The 18,350-nt window shown below is 59.1% G+C and overlaps 1 protein-coding gene across 1 annotated transcript in view; it reads right to left on the reverse strand.

Moving 5' to 3' along the window:
* LOC144258885 (dynein heavy chain domain-containing protein 1-like) overlaps window positions 1-18,350 on the reverse strand; it is a 129,556-nt gene that overhangs the window by 43,134 nt on the left and 68,072 nt on the right. The window contains exons 8-18 of the mRNA XM_077807023.1: window positions 12,623-12,720; window positions 9,494-12,491; window positions 8,911-9,055; window positions 8,433-8,625; window positions 7,557-7,869; window positions 4,513-6,205; window positions 3,468-3,697; window positions 3,061-3,265; window positions 2,406-2,508; window positions 1,909-2,058; window positions 211-393 (exon numbers count right to left, since the gene is read on the reverse strand). Coding sequence (XP_077663149.1) covers window positions 211-393; window positions 1,909-2,058; window positions 2,406-2,508; window positions 3,061-3,265; window positions 3,468-3,697; window positions 4,513-6,205; window positions 7,557-7,869; window positions 8,433-8,625; window positions 8,911-9,055; window positions 9,494-12,491; window positions 12,623-12,720 — 6,311 coding nt within the window. The remainder of the gene's footprint in view (window positions 1-210; window positions 394-1,908; window positions 2,059-2,405; window positions 2,509-3,060; window positions 3,266-3,467; window positions 3,698-4,512; window positions 6,206-7,556; window positions 7,870-8,432; window positions 8,626-8,910; window positions 9,056-9,493; window positions 12,492-12,622; window positions 12,721-18,350) is intronic.

The following is an 18,350-nucleotide window of genomic DNA, read 5'->3' on the forward strand; positions in this document are numbered from 1 at the left end:
CAGCTCTCTCCCATCTCGTCCATATCGCTACTAAAGGGCTACAAGGATGTTTGCTGGTTTGCTGGCTGTGGTACCAGGCAGGCTGAGGACTCCACCCGCCAGCCCTCACACCTTCTTTAACACTGCTCAGTGCTGGACAGTGACTGGGTTCTGCGAACACCTCTGGCCCACTGACTCTGTCTAAATCAATACAACAGCCCCTCCCGGCACCTGGTAGAAGTCCTCTTGGCCAAGCAGCTGCTTGGCACTCTCCCAGCCAGGCTCCTTGCTGAACATCATGCACAGGGTATCCGTCACCCTCAGGATGGACGCTGGTGGTAACCGGTAGCTCCGCAGCTCCTCAATGTCCTGCACCTGCAGTCCAGCCAGTGCTGCCTTGTACTCAGTATTCATCTGAGGAAAGGGACAGACAAGCTGCACTGGGGCATCCCACATACACCCCTCCCCAGATGGGTGGGGACTGGGCCAGGCAGGGCCTCACTGGGGCACCCCACGTACTCCCCTCTCCTCTGGGCAGGTACCAGGGCAGCCGGGCCTCACTGGGGCACCCCATGTACCCCTGTGATGCCACGGGAATTCTCTAACAAGTTTATGAATGACAGGCAAGGCAGTGACTGGACTAGGTGTTGCTACCCAGTGGGAGCCAACGGGTCAGCCGCTGCTCTCAGGGCAAGGCAGGTCCTGGAGCATGTGTCAGGAACTCTCTGGGGTGGGATGAGGGGAGTTAGGCCTGGCTCAATCTGACCCAGCTCAAGGGAGGATGCTCAGACAGGGGAAGTGGCCAGGACTGAACGGCTGACACCTGACAGCAGGGAACTCTGGCAGGGGACTGAACTCCAGGAGGATAATGGCATGAAAGGTGACAGGAGGCTGGGATAAAAGCAGCCTTTGAAGAGGCCTGGGGGCTCATTTGGGCCTGGGAGACAAAGAGACAGAAATGGCTTGGCCAGCATGGACAATGTCCAAACCGCTGCTTCCCAGGGCTGACGTAAGGGCTTCCCCGGGCTGTGCTCCAGGTGCCTGCTTTGCACAGGTGGCTGGTGTCGCTGCAGATCCTAGCTGAGGTGCCTGGATCCCTGAAGAGTGTAAAAGTCTCTGACCAGGAGCTTATGGCAGCTGCACTCACTGGGCAGAGCTCAGGGCGGGACCCAGGAGGCTGGAGCCCAGTGGCTCAGTCTAGTAGGCGTTGAGGCTGCATGGCCTGACCTTAAGGGACAGCAGGATCCTTTGAGGTCTGGCCCACTGAAGGGGTTCCCCCAAGGGACTGTTTAAAAGATCGGGGGTGGCACAGATCCGGTGGATCAGTGACTTCACCTCCCCTGATGGACAGGCATCAATAGGGAATCCCACGTATCCCCCTGACCACCACATACCGGGCCGATTCCCACCCATCTCCCACCCGTTGCCCCTGCTGGCCAACCAGCTGGGCAGCAATAACGTATCCTGACCCACACCAACTCCCGCCCATGTGAGGCTCACCCCTACTGATGGGCCTTGCACCTAAGCCCCTGCATCTCCATGGGCTCAGCTGGGCCGGGTGCCCACCCCTGCCGTTCCAGGGGCTCAGCCAGGCAGCCGGGCCGGGTGCCCACCCCTGCCGTTCCAGGGGCTCAGCCAGGCAGCCGGGCCGGGTGCCCACCCCTGCCGTTCCAGGGGCTCAGCCAGGCAGCCGGGCCGGGTGCCCACCCCTGCCGTTCCAGGGGCTCAGCCAGGCAGCCGGGCCGGGTGCCCACCCCTGCCGTTCCAGGGGCTCAGCCAGGCAGCCGGGCCGGGTGCCCACCCCTGCCGTTCCAGGGGCTCAGCCAGGCAGCCGGGCCGGGTGCCCACCCCTGCCGTTCCAGGGGCTCAGCCAGGCAGCCGGGCCGGGTGCCCATCCCTGCCGTTCCAGGGGCTCAGGTCCGTGCACACCTTTCTCATGGCAGACTCCTTGCTCTGCTCCAGCAGTTGCTGCTCCTGTGTAAGGATCTCGATGCGCGCCTCGCGGTGCTGACAGTCCTGCTCCTGCTGCTTCTGCACCACTTCTTCACGCTCCGCCCGCCGCCGGCACCTGGCCACTTGCTGAGGGCAGGAGGGGAGCAGACATGGCACCAGCAGCCCACACAGCCCTTCCCTCTGCTGCTGCCCAACCCCTGCCTCACCCCCAGCATCAACCCAAGCCATTGCTCCAGGCTGTGAGTGTCTGAGCAGGACAGTTACTCTACGGATGAATACTCGCCCCACTCTGTCTGGAGGTACAAATCCCCAAACCCTGTGGAGAGCGCCCCCTGCCTTCTCCCTGCAGCTGTACTGCGGCCTTGGGAAGGGTCCCCACTCTGCAGCACAGCGCCCCCAGCACCATGCTGGGTGAGCTGATCTGGTGGGTGACAGCACAGGGCGCCAGGCTTTCCTGGAGGCCACCCTCTCACCTCCTTGGCCATGCAAAGTTTCTCCTGCAGATACTTGATGTCCCGGTTGTGCTCCCGCAGCTTCTCACTCACTGCCCACATCTTGGTCAGAGCAAGCTTCATCCTGCCCCAAGGAAAGCAGAGTGAGGCTCCCGCACCCCCCCAGCGCATGTTCAGATCCAGGGCACTAGGGGCACTTGAATGTGGGGTTGCAGCCCAGGGACCCCTCCAGCTGGATCCTTCTGTTCCAAAGCCAGGAGCCCCTAGTGGACAGCTCTGGGATAACCTGACCCTGGCAGGGAGAGGCAGCTTGTGTCCTGGTCAGGGGGTCAGACCCTGCTCCTCACCCATACTCCTGGGGTGGAGGGGGAAAAGGAGGCACCCCATCCCCATTCTCTCCCTCAGCCGCGTCTCCTCAGTCACAGAAGCTTGGCACACACAAGTCTGGAGCTGTGGTTGCATGGCCCCCCAGAACACTGCTGCCGGCTGTTAGAATGGGGGCAGCTTGAAGGCCCTTTTGCTGAGTGTCGAGACCCCACAGTCCAGCCATTACTGACATGGGAAGTTTACCCTGCTCAGTGCTGATGGCCTGGCCCATGGGGCAGAGCCATGTGGGGGCACCATGGGGCCAGAGTTAAGGTTGTGATGGGGAGCAGGGTTTGGCCTCATTCCTCACCGATCAGCCTGAGTCCAGCTCTGCCTCTGCAACTGTGCTGAGAACATGAGGAAAATGTCGACGAAATCCAGGAAGGTCTTTGGGGTGATGAGGGGCATGCTGGGGGCCAGGTGTGTGGCGTAGCAGCTGGCAGAGCGGTGAATCAGAGCCATGGCTGAGGCAATGCTGGCAAGCGAATTCTCCAGGGCCTGCAGCGACGCTGGGACTGACAGACAAGCAAGTGGACACCATTAGAGACTGTGGAGAGGAGGCAGCAGGGCCCACGGGTTGGAGCTGGCCAGCATGAGCGGCTAGGCACTTGGTGCCTGTATTCTGTGCCGAACCCAGGTGGGCCTGGCCCTTTGCTGGCTGCATAGCCGCTAGGATCCAGGAGGGGCTGAGACCCCAGAAGCAGGCCGAGCCCTCACCTGGGCTCTGCAGAGGCTGCTGGCTGAGGGCATCTTCCAGGCGCTGGGTAGCCACCTGCACCAGGGACTCCTGGCTCCAGGGCTGGTACACATCAGTGCTGCAGGTGAGGGTGAGCAGGGCTGTGGCCATGGCTGTGGGGTAACCCAAGGGCCCCCTGCCCTTCGCCCAGCCCTTGTGCCCATCCAGCAGCAGCAGCAAATGCAGATTGCTCCTCACAGATTGGTAGAACCTGGAAGAGAAGGCCACGGGGCTGAGGGAAGAGAGGGGGACCCCCAAGATATGGGGTGACACCAAACCCCTCCCTCCCAGTCCAGTTTGAGGGGGACTGACACTAACCCCCACCCAGCACAGGGAGTGCCTCCTGCCACCAGTGGATAGCCCCAGCCCAGCAGGGTCTCAGGGCAGGCCCAGCTGGAATTTCCTTCTCTCGCCAAATACCCCTGACAAGAGGATGCCCCCCCGTGTGCGGGCGGGGCCTCTATGATTCCCCCCAGAGCAGGCAAGGTCTGGAGCCTGTGTGCACCCTTCAATACAGAGGTGGGGGGAGGATATTACACCCCCCTGGGGTCACCCCCATTAGATCTGCCCGGCTCAGGGATCCCACCCCCCAAGCCGCGGTCACTCCTGTTAGACCTGCCTGGCTCAGGGATCCTCCCTCACCCCCCCCGCCCCGCAGTCACTCCTGTTAGACCTGCCCAGCTCAGGGATCCCATCTCCCCCCCGCCCCCCTCCGGGGTCACTCCTGTTAGACCTGCCTGGCTCAGGGATCCCATCTCCCTCCTGCTCCCCCGCCATGGTCACTCCTGTTAGACCTGCCCAGTTCAGGGATCCCATCTCCCCCCTGCCCCCCTCCGGGGTCACTCCTGTTAGAGCTGCCCAGCTCAGGGATCCCATCTCCCCCCCGCCCCCCTCCGGGGTCACTCCTGTTAGACCTGCCCAGCTCAGGGATCCCATCCGCGCCCTGCGGTCGCTCCTGTTAGACCTGCCCAGCTCACAGCATTCCCAACTTCCCCTGGCCATGGTCTCTGTCACTCCCTCCCTGACCTTTGCAGGACTATGTTGGGCCTCATGGTCCTTTTGATGTTCTGGTTCTCCTGCAGCAGTTCTTTCACGATGTGTGCGGTGTCTTCAGCAGTGTACAGGCCAGGGTAGGTGCCCTCTCTCATCAGATCCACCAGCTTCTGCATGGTGCCCTGTGCCACCCCCTGGTGCACCAGCACCACGACTCTAGCATCCAGGATCCCAGCATGCCAGCTCGCTTTCCTGATCAGCTCTCTCACCTCCCACTCCCCGGCCTGCCCTGTCAGCTCAAAGAGCTGGGAGCCGGTGGCGTTGGCAGCCAGGGCCACCAGGGACCTCCTGCCGGTGGAGAGGTGCAGGGAGAGGAGGGCCCCATGCCCCTGTGGGCAGCACAGCACCCGCAGCAGGCGCACCAGGTGCTGGGTGACTTCTCTGCACAGCACGAAGCCCCTGGGGAGGAAGGTGCTGAGCTGCCGCTGGATGGTGTCCCAGCATCTCTCGTGGTAAAGGCTCTCCCGGCTGGAGGAGGCCGGCGCCAGCTCCCTGCTGAAGAGGATGTTGCGCACGTCCTCTCCTGGCAGCAGCAGGAGGTGGGAGGGCAGCAGGGGCTTGTTGCTCTCCTTCTTGGTGGGGGGCCTGCGCTTGTTCTTCAGGGGGGTGGTTTGGCGGGTGCTGGTGTGGCGCCCCATGGCCGGGTGCTGCTCCTGGAAGCGAGGGTGCCGGGCTGGAAAGGGCTGGATGGAAACCATTCTCTTCATCTCAGTCGCCTCTGTCCCCTCGGGCTCCAGTGCGTCCAGGGCAGAGTCCCTGGACGGCACTGCATCCGGCTGGTCCAAGGCCAGGGCTGGGGCCTGGTCTATGGGATCGAAGGCGTCGGGGCAGTCCCCGTCGCTGCTGCTCTGCGAGGAAGGCTCCTCATGGCTGTCAGCCAGCACACCCTGCTCAGCGCCCAGCTCCATGGCAGCGTCTTGCCCGGCGGGCTCCATGATGCTCCTGGCTCCCTCGCGCTGCTGCGGCTCCTTGTCACTGGTGGATACCACCCTCAGCATGCTCCTCTTGGTGCAGAAGGTGCTGGCAGCCACGTCCAGCAGCAGCTGCCCGCTCTCCTGCCGCTCGCGCTCCGACAGCAGCGGGTCGCAGAAGATGCGCAGCGACTCGTGCAGCCAGAGACGGACGATGACCCGGGTGCTCAGCGTGAGGCTGAGGCTTATCCCCGGCTGGCCTCGCTTTGCAGCCCTGAGGGTGCTGGGGTCCTCCAAGGGGCTGGTGAGGTGAATCCCGGGGCAGGGCCGCAGGAGGAAGAGGCCCCTGAGAACCTTCTCGATGTGGTGGTAGGAGAAGTGGTAGCCGGCGGGGGAGGAGCGGAATCTGGCTGTCATGGCCTCGTACACGTCCACAGTGGCCCCCACCAGGGCAGTAGCCAGCTCGCTGTGCCTGGCCAGCAGGGGGAACTTCTCCAGCCAGGCCAGGACCAGGGGTCTGTGGATGCTGATCAGAGACTCCCTGGAGACACTGGGGAGCGAGAGGATGCTGCAGAGCCGAGTGAAGCGAGGGGAGAGCGGGTGGACACCGATCGCTGGGGCAGCCACCAAGCCAAAGCAATTGAACTCTGCTGAAGGGATGTGTCGGAGCTCCAGGGTCTCGGCGCCATAGACCTCCTGGTGAGAGAGGGCCTGGCGCAGGGTCTCCACCACGGGGTGACTCCCCTGCCTGGCATCTGGGACAGAAAGGACCATCACGCCTTGGAGCAGCCTGCCTATCCCACCATCGGCCACCCACAGGCTCTTCTAGGAGCCAAGCGCCAGTGGCAGGAGGGCACTAACACACACAGCCCTGCGGACTTAACCAACCCTGGGTGACGGGCCTGGCCAGGGGGAGCCAGGTCCAGCTTGGGGTTCCAGACCTAATGACGGGGAGCTGGGCCCTGTACAGCCTTGGGGGTTGGGGTGTCCGGAAGGGTTGCCAACTTTCTAATCACACAAAACTGAACACCCCTGCCTTGCCCCTTCCCTGAGGCCCCCTGCCCTCCACTCACTCCACACATACACCCCGTCGCTCACTCTCACTCACTCATTTTCACCAGGCTGGGGCAGGGGGTTGCGGGAGAGGGTGAGGGCTCCAAGGTGAGGCCAGAAATGAGGGGTTCAGGGTGTGGGAAGGGGCTCCTGGCTAGGGCAGGGGCATGCAGGCTCCAGGAGGGAGTTTGGGTGTGGGAGAGTCCTCAGCGCTGGGGCAGGGGGTTTGGGGTGAAGGAGGAGGATCCGGGCTGGGGCATAGGGGGTCAGAGTGCAGGAGGGGGCTCTGGGCTGGGGCACGGGGTTGGAGTGCGGGAGAGGGTGCAGGCTCCAGGAGGGAGTTCGGGTGTGGGAGAGTCCTCAGCGCTGGGGCAGGGGGTTTGGGGTGCAGGCTCTGGGCAGTGCTGACCTCAGGCGGCTCCCGGAAGTGGCGACATGTCCCGTGGCTGCTAGGCTCAGGACGCGGCCACGGGGGCTGTGCTCTGCCCTCACCTGTAGGTGCCGCCCCTGCAGCTCCCATTGTCCACAGCTCCTGGCCAATGGGAGCTGTGGAGCCGGCGCTCAGGGCGGGAGGCAGCTCGGAGCCTCCATGGCTGCCCCTGTGCCTAGGAGCCAAGGGACATGTCGCCACTACCGGGAACCGTGAGGAGCTGGGCAGGGAGCCTGCCTGCCCCACTGCACTGCCAACTGGACTTTTAATGGCCTGGTCAGCGGTGCTGACTGGAGCCGCCAGGGTCCCTTTTCGACCGAGTGTTCTGGTCAAAAACTGGACACCTGACAACGCTAGTGTCCAGGCCCTGAGATGGGGAGCTGGGTCCAGCCACGGGGAGCCGGGCCCAGCAGAGCCCTGGGGCGGGGGGTGTCTGGCCCCAGTGAGGGGAGCCAGGCCGAGCCAGAGGGAGCTGGGCCCCGCAGAGCCCTGGGGCAGAGGGTGTCTGGGCCAAGGAGGGGGAGCTGGGCTGTACTGTGCCAGGGGGAGCCAGGCCCCACAAAGGATATGTGGCCATTTCCAGCTCAGCCCAGGGCACTGTCTGACGTGAGGCGGGGGCTCACCCAGCTCGGCGGCATGCAGGTCATCCAGCAGGAGCAGGTAGCAGCTCCTCCCGCCCCTGGCGGCAGGGGACCGGGATCCGAGGAGGCTGGTGAACAGGGCCTTGTCCCGCGCGCTGCCCAGGATGTGGCTCTCCAGCAGGTGGCGCACGTGGCCAGTGCCAAGGGCAGGTGAGATGGCAACGCGGTGGTAGGAGTGATTGGGCTGGATCAGCAGCTCCGCGAAGGATGACTTGCCACAGCCCGGCTCCCCGGCCAGAAGCACTGGCTGCCTGGAGCCCAGGAGCAGGTCCAGCACGTAGAGGAGTCGCTCGTACTGCAGAGCAGAGAGACCGTGCCAGGGAGGGGCCCTGGGACTGTGTAGCAGCTGACCAGAGGGGAGCGCCATGGAGACTCGGGCACATCAGAGGGCAAGGAGCGTGTGCCGCCTCATGCCACGTCTCCTGGCTGCCTGGGGCTCTTGGAAGAGCTCCCAGCCTTGCCCCCTCTGTGCCTCTAGCATCTGACCTCTCCTTCTTTGGCATCCCAGACGTCATCCAGCAACTCTGGCGCTTATCACCAGTGGGAACGTTACAGTGTTTGATGGTCCTGAATGGACCTAGGGCAGAACGGGGCAGCTCCCGGCGACCCCCTGGGGGCCACTAGTACCTGGGGCAGCTCACAGGGACCCCCCAGAGCCTGGCCATACCTGGGGCATGACGGGGCCTGTCATGGGGACAGCTGGGGCCTGGCTGTACCTGGGGCAGCACAGGGGCAGCTCACAGGGCCTGACTGTACCTGCAGCAGGATGGGGCAGCTCCTGGGGACCCCCCTGCCCAGGTCTGGCTGTACCTGAAGCAGGATGGGGCAGCTCCTGGGGACCCCCGTACCTGACCGTACCTGGGGCAGGATGGTGAAGCTCACGGAAACTGCCTTGACTCTGCCAGACAGATACTTCCCATCAAAGACCTCCAGTTTCCCATCCTCAGGCTGGGGACAGAGGTCAAAGACAGAATCAGCTGAAGGCAGCTCTATGGTGTAGCGGCTGCTGTACAGGACTCTACGGGCAAAGCTGTCAAAGAGGGCCCAGTGTCTGCAAAAAATAGAGACAGAGAGATGAACAGCGAAGGGGAGAGTGCCCTGCTGTAACTACTAGACCCCACTTTGCTCCCAGAGCCAGGCTAGAACCCAGGAGTCCTGGCTCCCTGTTCTGCTGTTTTAACCCATAGACCCCACTCCCTTCCTCCCTACCCAGGAGTTCTGGCTTCCAGCCTCCAACCCCATCCCCAGTGTCCACATTCCATTGCTTCGGCCTCCCGGTGCTGCTCACTCATCATCATCGATGGCGTGGCTAGCCCAGGGAACCCCTGGCTGGTACCTGGGGTGCAGGTGGCCACTGAAGCCCCAGATGTAGGCAAACACGAAGATGCTGCGGACGAGCAGGTGGTGATGGGAGGGGACAGCTTCATCCAAGCCCCAGGGTGAAGGGACAGCTGACACCCCTGCACAGCTGTTCTCAGCCACTGGGGAGAGAAAGAGTCAGTCACCTTGAGCCAGGAGATCCCAGCCTGGCCTGGCCTAGCGATGGCAGACCTCCTGGCTGCTCATTGGCAAAGCCTGGGCCTGGCAGGTGCTGCAGAGCTCTGTGTGGGCCCGAGGTCCAGACTGGCCCTGTCACAAGCATTCATGGGCAATGACGGGCAGAGCAGCCCCCTAGGAGGATCCATGCCAGTCACCCAGGACTCCCTGGATGGCGAGATCCTGCCAGCCCAACAGAGAGCCTCGGGCAGCCTCCACCATCTGGCCCCTTCCTTGGGGCTCTGCCCCTGCTCAGACCCTGGGGCACCCAGAATGGGGGACCTCGGCTGGTTGGGTTCAGAAGCATTGGGGATTGGTTCTAATCTGGACCCTATAAGAGCAGGGGGGCACAAGGTCATTGGTCCTGCTGGGGTTCCCCTCACCTGCCTGGTCCTCCCTTCTCAGAGGTTGGGCCTTCGCCTTGTCATGGCTCAGGTGTCGGTCCAGCAGAGCCTTCAGGAGCCTGGTGAAGGCTGTGGTCTCCGGGATGCCCCAGGCCATGGGGCTGCGCAGGTCGGCGTGAGGCTGCAGCAGGGAGCTGCAGTGTTGCTGCAGGAAGGTGAGCGTAGGGGGGAAGACATCCTCAGCGAGGCCACGCAGCATGACCACACTCTCCTGGCTCACACTGTACCTGTGGTAGATGGTGGCTAGGGATGAGGCCAGCAGTGCTTGCCAGACGCATGAGCCACCGCAGTGCAGGAGGGCACACCGTGTGGAGATGGATGGAGAGATGTTGGAGACATCAGGCAGCTCAAAGAGGAACTTCACGCCCTCTGGGGAATGGAGCCGCTGCCCGCTTGGCAGGCTGAGAGCAGGCTCTGCACTGAACAGCGATGAGATGGGATCCACCCACTCGGAGCTGGCAGATCCGTCCAGCACCATCCATTGCTGGGTGCCTGGCCCGCTCAGCCCAGCGGCAGGGGCTGAGGAAGCCATTCTCTGCAGGAGCCTGGAGAAAACACCCTCCCTCCAGATGCCTCCCTCAAGCCTGCCCAGGAACTCAGAGGTGCTGAGACTGTTGGGGCAGAGGCAGACAGTGCTGATGGGCAGGTATGCCACGTCCTTCTGAGTGCCTGGCCTGCCCGCCCCTGGCGCCAGCTCCAAGGACTTGCTCACAGCCAGCCTGCTCAGCACCTTGGCCAGGGTTTTCCAGGCTGTGGTCTTGCCGCTGCCTGCGGGCCCCACCAGCAGGACCCCCGGCGAGCCCAGCAGGGCCTGGCAAAGCTGCACTATGGTGCTGGTGAGCTCGGGGTCTGCGTGGAGCTTGTCCTCATGCAGCTGTGCTGTCATGGCACCCAGCAGTCCGGGGGGGGCATGGGCCTCAGGGAACAGGGAGCAGGAGGCAGGGAAGACCCCTCGGAGCAGCTCCCACACTCTACTCAGCCGGGGGTCCTCCAAGGCAGCCAAGAAGGGTGAGAGGCAGAGAGCTTGGATGAGGGCAGGCTCCTCAGCCAGACCCTCAACGGATGACTGCTGGGCTGTGAGCTGCTGCCTGGGCTCTGGCTGTGGCCTCGCCACGGGCGGATACACAGTGCCAATGGCTGCCTCAATGACCTCCTTCAACAAGGCCAGCCGGCTGGGTGCAGGGCCCGGGCCCAGCTCCCCCTCCAGCCAGAAGAAATAGCTCAGCTTCTTGGCCAGCTGTGCTGCTTCCCGGAAGCCAGCTGCCAGCAAGGTCACCTCGGCCACCTTGTGCAGGTCAGGGGGCAGCAGGGCCACGGGGCGCAAGGCCAGGCGCAGGAGCTCAGGGAGACGCTGCAGGGTGGCCAGGCAGCCGTAGGTCTCCCTGACCCGCAGCAGCCGCTCCCCAAAGAGGATGTTCCCCAGCACGTGGGGCTGGTATGGCTCTGCTTCATCCAGGCCCAGCTCTGGCAGGGCCCTTGCAGGCTGCTCCTGCCCCTCCCCGTCCTTGCTCTTGAATTTGTGGATGGGGGTCACCTGGCCCTTCTCCGGCTGCAGGCCCATGCAGAGCATCTGCAGGTCTGACAGGAGCTGGCTGAACCCTGACATGACACCGGGCCCCAGCTGGTCCACAGCCTCCAGCAGCAGCCAGGCCCCGGCCTGCACAGCCCCACTCAGGTGTTGGCGGAGGCAGCCCAGGCCCATCTGCTGGGAGCAGTGCAGGATGACGAGCTGGCGCCCCAGAACCCTGGCCAGGTGCTGCATGGTGGCCGTCTTCCCAGCTCCGTGGCTGCCCAGAGCCGCGCCACAGCGGAACTCCTCCAGGGCAAGCAGGAAGCCCAGGAAGCTCCTGTCCAGCTGGGGGCTCCCCACCAGGTGGGGACAGTTCCCTACATACTCATAGTCATAGTGCAGGCGGATGTCGAGGATCTCGGCCCAGCAGCCAGGGGTGCTAGCGGCCCAGCTCTCAATGGGGGCCCCAGCTGCCCTGGCGCTCTCGGGGTGCAGGACCAGCCGGTACTTGAGCAGCTGGGCCCAGGCAAAGGCGGTGGGTGAGTCGACCTTGCGCTCCAGCAGGCAGGTCAGCATGTCGCGCTGGTGCACGGTGACAGTGAGCAGGGCCCCCAGCAGTGTGCTGAGCTGGGCGCTGCCCGGCTGCCCGGCATGGCTGCTGCGGTAGTTGCGGACATAGTGGGCCAGGGCTTCCAGCTTGAGTCTGTGTTTGAGCTTGAGGCCAGGCCTGCACACGGTGCCGAAGAGCCGCTCCTGCACATCTGCAAACCACAAGGCCTCCTCAGCCAGCAGCACGCACTGGGCTGGGAAGTCTGTTGCCAGCTGCCCCCAGTGCTCCACCAGCAGGTGCAGTGGCAGCTTGGTGGGAGCTGGGCGCTGCTCGAAGGCCACGTCAAGCTGGGGCCGCAGGGCCAGGCGCTGGGCCATGCATGCCTGCAGCAGGTGGAAGAGGGCCTCCTTCATGCGCTGCTCCAGGGCGCACAGCCATTTAGTGACCTTCTGGTTGAGGGGCAACGGGGAACACAGCGGCACCGTCTCCCCACAGGCTCCCACCAGGCCTGTGGCCTCTGACACTGGCAGCAGGGCAGCATAGGTGGCAGGGTCTCCAGTGGTCGAGGGCTGGCGGAAGGCCAGCTGGTGCACAGTTGGGAAGCAGCGGCGGGCCCAGATGGTCACCTCCATGGGCTCCGCTGGCGAGGCCACCATAGCCACCACCTCTGTGTTGCTGAGGAAGAAGAGGCGGGGGAAGCCCATGCGCATAGCCTCCAGCACATACTCCAGTGCGTGGATGAGGAGCTGCAGGTCCTCAACACCCTCACTCAGCATGGTCTGCAGGGGCACACCCATAAAGCGGCTCTCCCGGTTGGAGGTGGCCATAGGCATCACGCTGGATAGCACCAAAGGGTGCTTGGACGTCACCTCCATGAGCTCCCGGAACCTGCTGTCCAGCTTCTGGAACAGGCAGTCCTGGCATGAGGAAAGCAAGCATCAGCTCTGTACAAGGGAAGCCCCAAGGGGCAGGGAACTGGAGGCAGTAAGGATGGGAGGGAGGACTCACTGGCTCAGGGCAGGGGCATGTGGTGGGGGAGACGACTCACCAGCTCGCTGCTGGGCAGGCTGATGTCCATCTCATACAGCACTATATTCAGGAAAATCCACTTCTGCTGGAAACTGACCCAGACGTCCAGCAGGGCTCCTGTGGAGAGAGGAGTCTGGGTGTGAGCATTCTTGGGGTACCCTCCAGGGTATACAAACCCCACACTGGAAAGGAAGGGGCTAAGGAGCTGCTCTCAGCCCCGGTGGCCCTACCCACCACACCTGCAAAGCCGACACAGGCTGGAGGTGGAGCTTACAAAGCTTACGGTGGCAGGCAGACAGTTGAGGTGAACCTGCCCCAGAGCTCTTGGGAAGGAAGGCCACAGGAGTGACCTGCCCAAGCCCACAAAGAAGGGACCTGTGACTCTCTGAAGGCACAGACTTTATCTTGGTGATTAGTTATTTACTTTATTCAGTGGGAAGAGACAGGACTGGCAGGGAAGGAGCTGCACAGCCCCTGAGGGTGCAGGACTTAGCTGCCTACCATTGGGCACTGGATCAGAGACGGGTGGGTCTGGGCTCCCCACCAACCCCTGAAGAGTGAGTACAATGGAAGTCTATCCCTCAGTGGGGAACCTAAATGGGGGAAGACTTTGAAGGTACAAGGAGCTGGACCATGAGACCTCAACCCAAAGGGGAAGCCCTGAATCCCTCCCTTGCCCTGAAGACTCCCCAATATTGGACTCTTTATATATATACACCCCAAACAGTGTGGAACTGAAAACATGACCTGGCTGGAGGGCTGAGTCACTGAGAGTATGTTGCAATGTAAGACAAGGCTCAGATAAAATCTCAGGATAAACTTCCTCACTGTAAGACAATGGACCAGACGACTAGGGAGGTTGTGGAAGCTCCTTCACTGGAGGTTTTCCAAAGGACGGTGGAGAGCCATCTGTCTTGGATGATTTAGACCCAACAAATCCTGCATCTTGATGGGGATTAGACTAGATGACCCTTGCGCTGCTGCCCCGTCTAACCCTATGATTCTATAAAACCACTGCCAACTGCACACTCCTGGATGTCAACTTACCACTCCACACTGGAACCCATATAGGGTATCCTCAAATAATTACAACCCATACTTCATGGGACCACATTCTGAAAGAAATCTTTCCTGAATCTCCTCTTCCGATTAGGCCCCAACTGGAGTATTGTGTCCAGTTCTGGGCACCACACTTCGGGAAAGACGTGGACAAATTGGAGCAAGTCCAGAGAAGAGCAACAAAAATTATTAAAGGTCTAGAAAACATGACCTATGAGGGAAGATGAAAAAATGGGGTTTGTTTAGTCTGGAGAAGAGAAAACTGAGGGGGGACAGGATAACAGTTTTCAAGTACATAAAAGGTTGTTGTGACGCAGTAGGGAGCGGGGTGGATTGACCCGGGAATGTCGTCTAGTTTTACTGGGACTATCTGCATTGGGGATGGGATAGCAGGAAGTGACTTTACTTGAGGGACGATACCTGAGCCTGTAACCTGAGCCAGGAGGCGGGTTGAAGCCAGGTGACACCTTTGCCCAGGAAACTGGACAAAGGCTGAAGAAGGAGCTGGGGGGAGTGGGAGAGAGACGGCTGGAGGGGGGTTTGTTTTCAGTTTTGGGCTGGCAGGCGAAACTCAGGGAACCCCAAGGCTGGAGTCTAAGCTCTCTGCCCCCCAGAAGAACTTGACTGAGGGGTCCTGGTTGTACCTACAAGCTCTGTTTGGGACTGTGTTCCTGTCATCCAATAAACCTTCAATTTTACTGGCTGGCTGAGTGTCACGGTGAATGCCAGGAAGAGGGGTGCAGGGCCCTGACTCCCCCACACTCGATGAAAGTTGTTACAAGAAGGAGGGAGAAAAATAGTTCTTCTTAACCTCTGAGGATAGGACAAGAAGCAGTGGGCTTAAATTGCAGCAAGGGTGTTTAGGTTGGACATTAGGAAAAAATTCCTAACTGTCAGGGTGGTTAAGCACTGGAATAAATTGCCTAGGGAGGTTGTGGAATTGCCATCATTGGGGATTTTTAAGAGCAGGTTAGACAAACACCTGTCATGGATGGTCTAGATTGTACTTGGTCCTGCCGTGAGTGCAGGAGACTGGACTAGCTGATCTCTCGAGGTCCCTTCCAGTTCTATGATTCTGGCCTTCAAACAACCTCCCAACCTCTCCAAGCTCATCATCAGAAACAAGTTCCTCCTAGACTTGGACACACAACTCAATGCGGCAGCAGACCCTGCCAGAACAATAGATACAAAACCTGTAGACATATCTCCACTACTATGATGATTAACACACCCCTCAACACATCTTTTGAGATCCATGGGCCCTACACATAAATGCCCTAATAACAACTATGTGGGTGAAACCAGGCAACCAATACGTCTTGAATGAACTCACACAGGAAAATGATAAAAAACAAAAACATCCTACCACCTGTGGGTGAACACTTTTCATGAAGTGGTCACTCTTTATCTGACCTCTCAGTCCTCAGCCTCAAAAGAAACCTGCAGAACACCTTCAAAAGACGAGCCTGGTAGCTTAATCCATAGCTTTGCTAGACACTAAAAATAATGGACTGAACAGAGACATTGGATTTATGACATATCACAGTGGATATACTTCTACAATCTATAACCCACTAACCTCCACCCAACTTCCTCCACCACACACCACTGGAGAAATGTTAACAGGCCACTTCACCTTGAATGGTCCCTTGAAATATGTGTTAACTCCTTATGCTAAACAATCCGTTCTACCTTATATTTAGCTGTAATGCTCTTAGCACTTTTCCCAGCCCTGAAGAAGAGCGCTGTGTAAGCTCCAGATGACTGGAAGCTAGCTAATGTAACGTCAATTGTTAAAAAGTGCTCCAGAGGCAATCCTGGCAATTACAAGTCTGTAAGCCTAATTTCAGTACCAGGCAAGCTGGTAGAAACTGTAGTAAAGAACAGAATTATCAGACACCTTGGGGAAGAGTCAACATGGCTTTTGTAAAGGGGAATCATGCCTCGTCAATCTATTAGAATTTTATGGATAAGGGTGATCAAGTTATACAGTGTACTTGAATTTTCAGAAAGTCTTTGACAAGGTCTCTCACCAAAGGCTTAGTTTCTTTAAGTGGTCATGGGAGTTGCCTGAGTTGTCCTGAACAGACTGCAGATCCTTGCAGGCAGAATCTACCCTGAATCACAGTGTGGCTTCAGAGCTGAAAGGTCTGCTATTGACATGATCTTCTCGCTGAGACAACTGCAAGAGAAATGCAGAGAACCAAGAAGCCCCTCTACATAGCCTTCACCAATCTCACAAAGGCTTTTGACTTTGTCAGTAGAAGTGGACTATTGGCACTTCTAGAAAGGATTGGATCGTTCCCCCCCGCCCCAAGCTCTTCAGCATGATTCGATCCTTCCCTGAAAACATGCACAGCACAGTCCAATACAACGGCTCAGTATCTGAGGCTTTCCAGATTCACAGCAGAGTTAAGCCAGGTCATGTACTTGCCCCAACTCTGTTTGGGATCTTCTCCTCCCTGATACTGAAACAAGCTTTGGTTCCTCAATGGCAGGAATCTACTTTCACACAAGAGCCGATGGAAAGCTGTTCAATCTTGCAAGACTCAGATCTAAAACCAAGACTCAGGAGGCCCTTATCCAACACCTTCTCTTTGCTGACGACACAGCAGTAACAGCCCACACAGAAGCCCATCTCCAAAGCCTAATGGACAGTTTTTCCAAAGCCTGCCAAGGCTTCGGGTTTACAATAAGCCTAAAAAAGACAAACAATGTGCCAGGGAGTTGAGGAAGCACCCTCCATCAAGATCTGCAACTATGAATGTGAAGTGTGAACAAGTTCACATACCTGGGGTCCACTATCACAGTCAACCTTTTACTTGAAACAGAACTCAGCATCCGCATGGGAAAGCCACAACAATGTCTAGACTGAACAAGAGGATATGGCAAAACAACAAACTGACAGAACACACAAAGATCTGTAAAAAGAAAAGGAGTACTTGTGGCACTGTGACGAAGCGGGACTGTTCTTAATGTTTCCTCTGAATAGTGGGGGGTGCCTCAGTTTCCTCTAGGCAGTTCTTAAGTATCTAGGGGGTGGGGTAAGGGTGTATGATCGTTGCAGAGCCCTAGAGGGCAGGTGTGTGCAGGGGTCTGGACACAGAGAATGGCCGACACCCTGTTTCCTGGCCACTGATGGCCTGGGCCCTTCCCCCCTGCAAGGTGAGAGCTGGCTCACTTCATCGGATACATGCAGTGGAAAATACAGTGGGGAGATTTATATACACAGAGAACATGAAACAATGAAACAATGGGTGTTACCATACACACTGTAACGAGAGTGATCAGGAAAGGTGAGCTATTACCAGCAGGAGAGTGGGAGGCGGGGGGGGAAACCTTTCGTAGTGATAATCAAGGTGGGCCATTTCCAGCAGTTGACAAGAACGTCTGAGGAACAGTAGCGGGAGGTGGGGGGGAATAAACATGAATAAACAGGCCCAACTAAGAAAATAACAGAACGCCACTAGCCGTCACCTTCAGCCCTCAACTAAAACCTCTCCAACGCATCAACAAGGATCTACAATCTATCCTGAAGGACGACCCATCACTCTCACAGATCTTGGGAGACAGGCCAGTCCTTGCTTACAGACAGGCCCCCAACCTGAAGCAAATACTCACCAGCAACCACACACCACACAACAGAACCACTAACCCAGGAACCTATCCTTGCAACAAAGCCCGTTGCCAACTGTGTCCACATATCTATTCAGGGGACACCATCATAGGGCCTAATCACGTCAGCCACATGATCAGAGGCTCGTTCACCTGCACATCTACCAATGTGATATCGTCGAATCGTGGAAGTCAACAAATGGCTACGCAGGTGGTGTCGGAGAGAAGGCTTTGGATTCTTTGACCATGGGATGGTGTTCCAAGAAGGAGGAGTGCTAGGCAGAGACGGGCTCCACCTAATGAAGAGAGGGAAGAGCATCTTCGCAAGCGGGCTGGCTAACCTAGTGAGGAGGGCTTTAAACTACGTTCACCAGGGGAAGGAGACAAAAGCCATGAGGTAAGTGGGGAAGTGGGATACCGGGAGGAAGCACGAGCAGGAGTGCGTGAGAGGGGAGGGATCCTGCCTCATACTGAGAAAGAGGGATGATCAGCGAATTATCTCAAGTGCCTATATACAAATGCAAGAAGCCTGGGAAACAAGCAGGGAGAACTGGAAGTCCTGGCACAGTCAAGGAATTATGATGTGACTGGAATAACAGAGACTTGGTGGGATAACTCACATGACTGGAGTACTGTCATGGATGGATATAAACTGTTCAGGAAGGACAGGCAGGGCAGAAAAGGTGGGGGAGTTGCACTGTATGTAAGGGAGCAGTATGACTGCTCAGAGCTCAAGAATGAAACTGCAGAAAAACCTGAGAGTCTCTGGATTAAGTTTACAAGTGTGAGCAACAAGGGTGATGTCATGGTGGGAGTCTGCTATAGACCACCGGACCAGGGGGATGAGGTGGACGAGGCTTTCTTCCAGCAACTCATGGAAGTTACTAGATCGCAGGCCCTGGTTCTCAGGGGAGTCTTCAATCACCCTGATATCTGCTGGGAGAGCAATACAGCGGTGCACAGACAATCCAGGAAGTTTTTGGAAAGGGTAGGGGACAATTTCCTGGTGCAAGTGCAGGAGGAACCAACTAGGGGCAGAGCTCTTCTTGACCTGCTGCTCACAAACCGGGAAG

This window comes from Eretmochelys imbricata, chromosome 1 (genome assembly GCF_965152235.1).
Source record: "Eretmochelys imbricata isolate rEreImb1 chromosome 1, rEreImb1.hap1, whole genome shotgun sequence".
NCBI lineage: Eukaryota > Metazoa > Chordata > Testudines > Cheloniidae > Eretmochelys > Eretmochelys imbricata.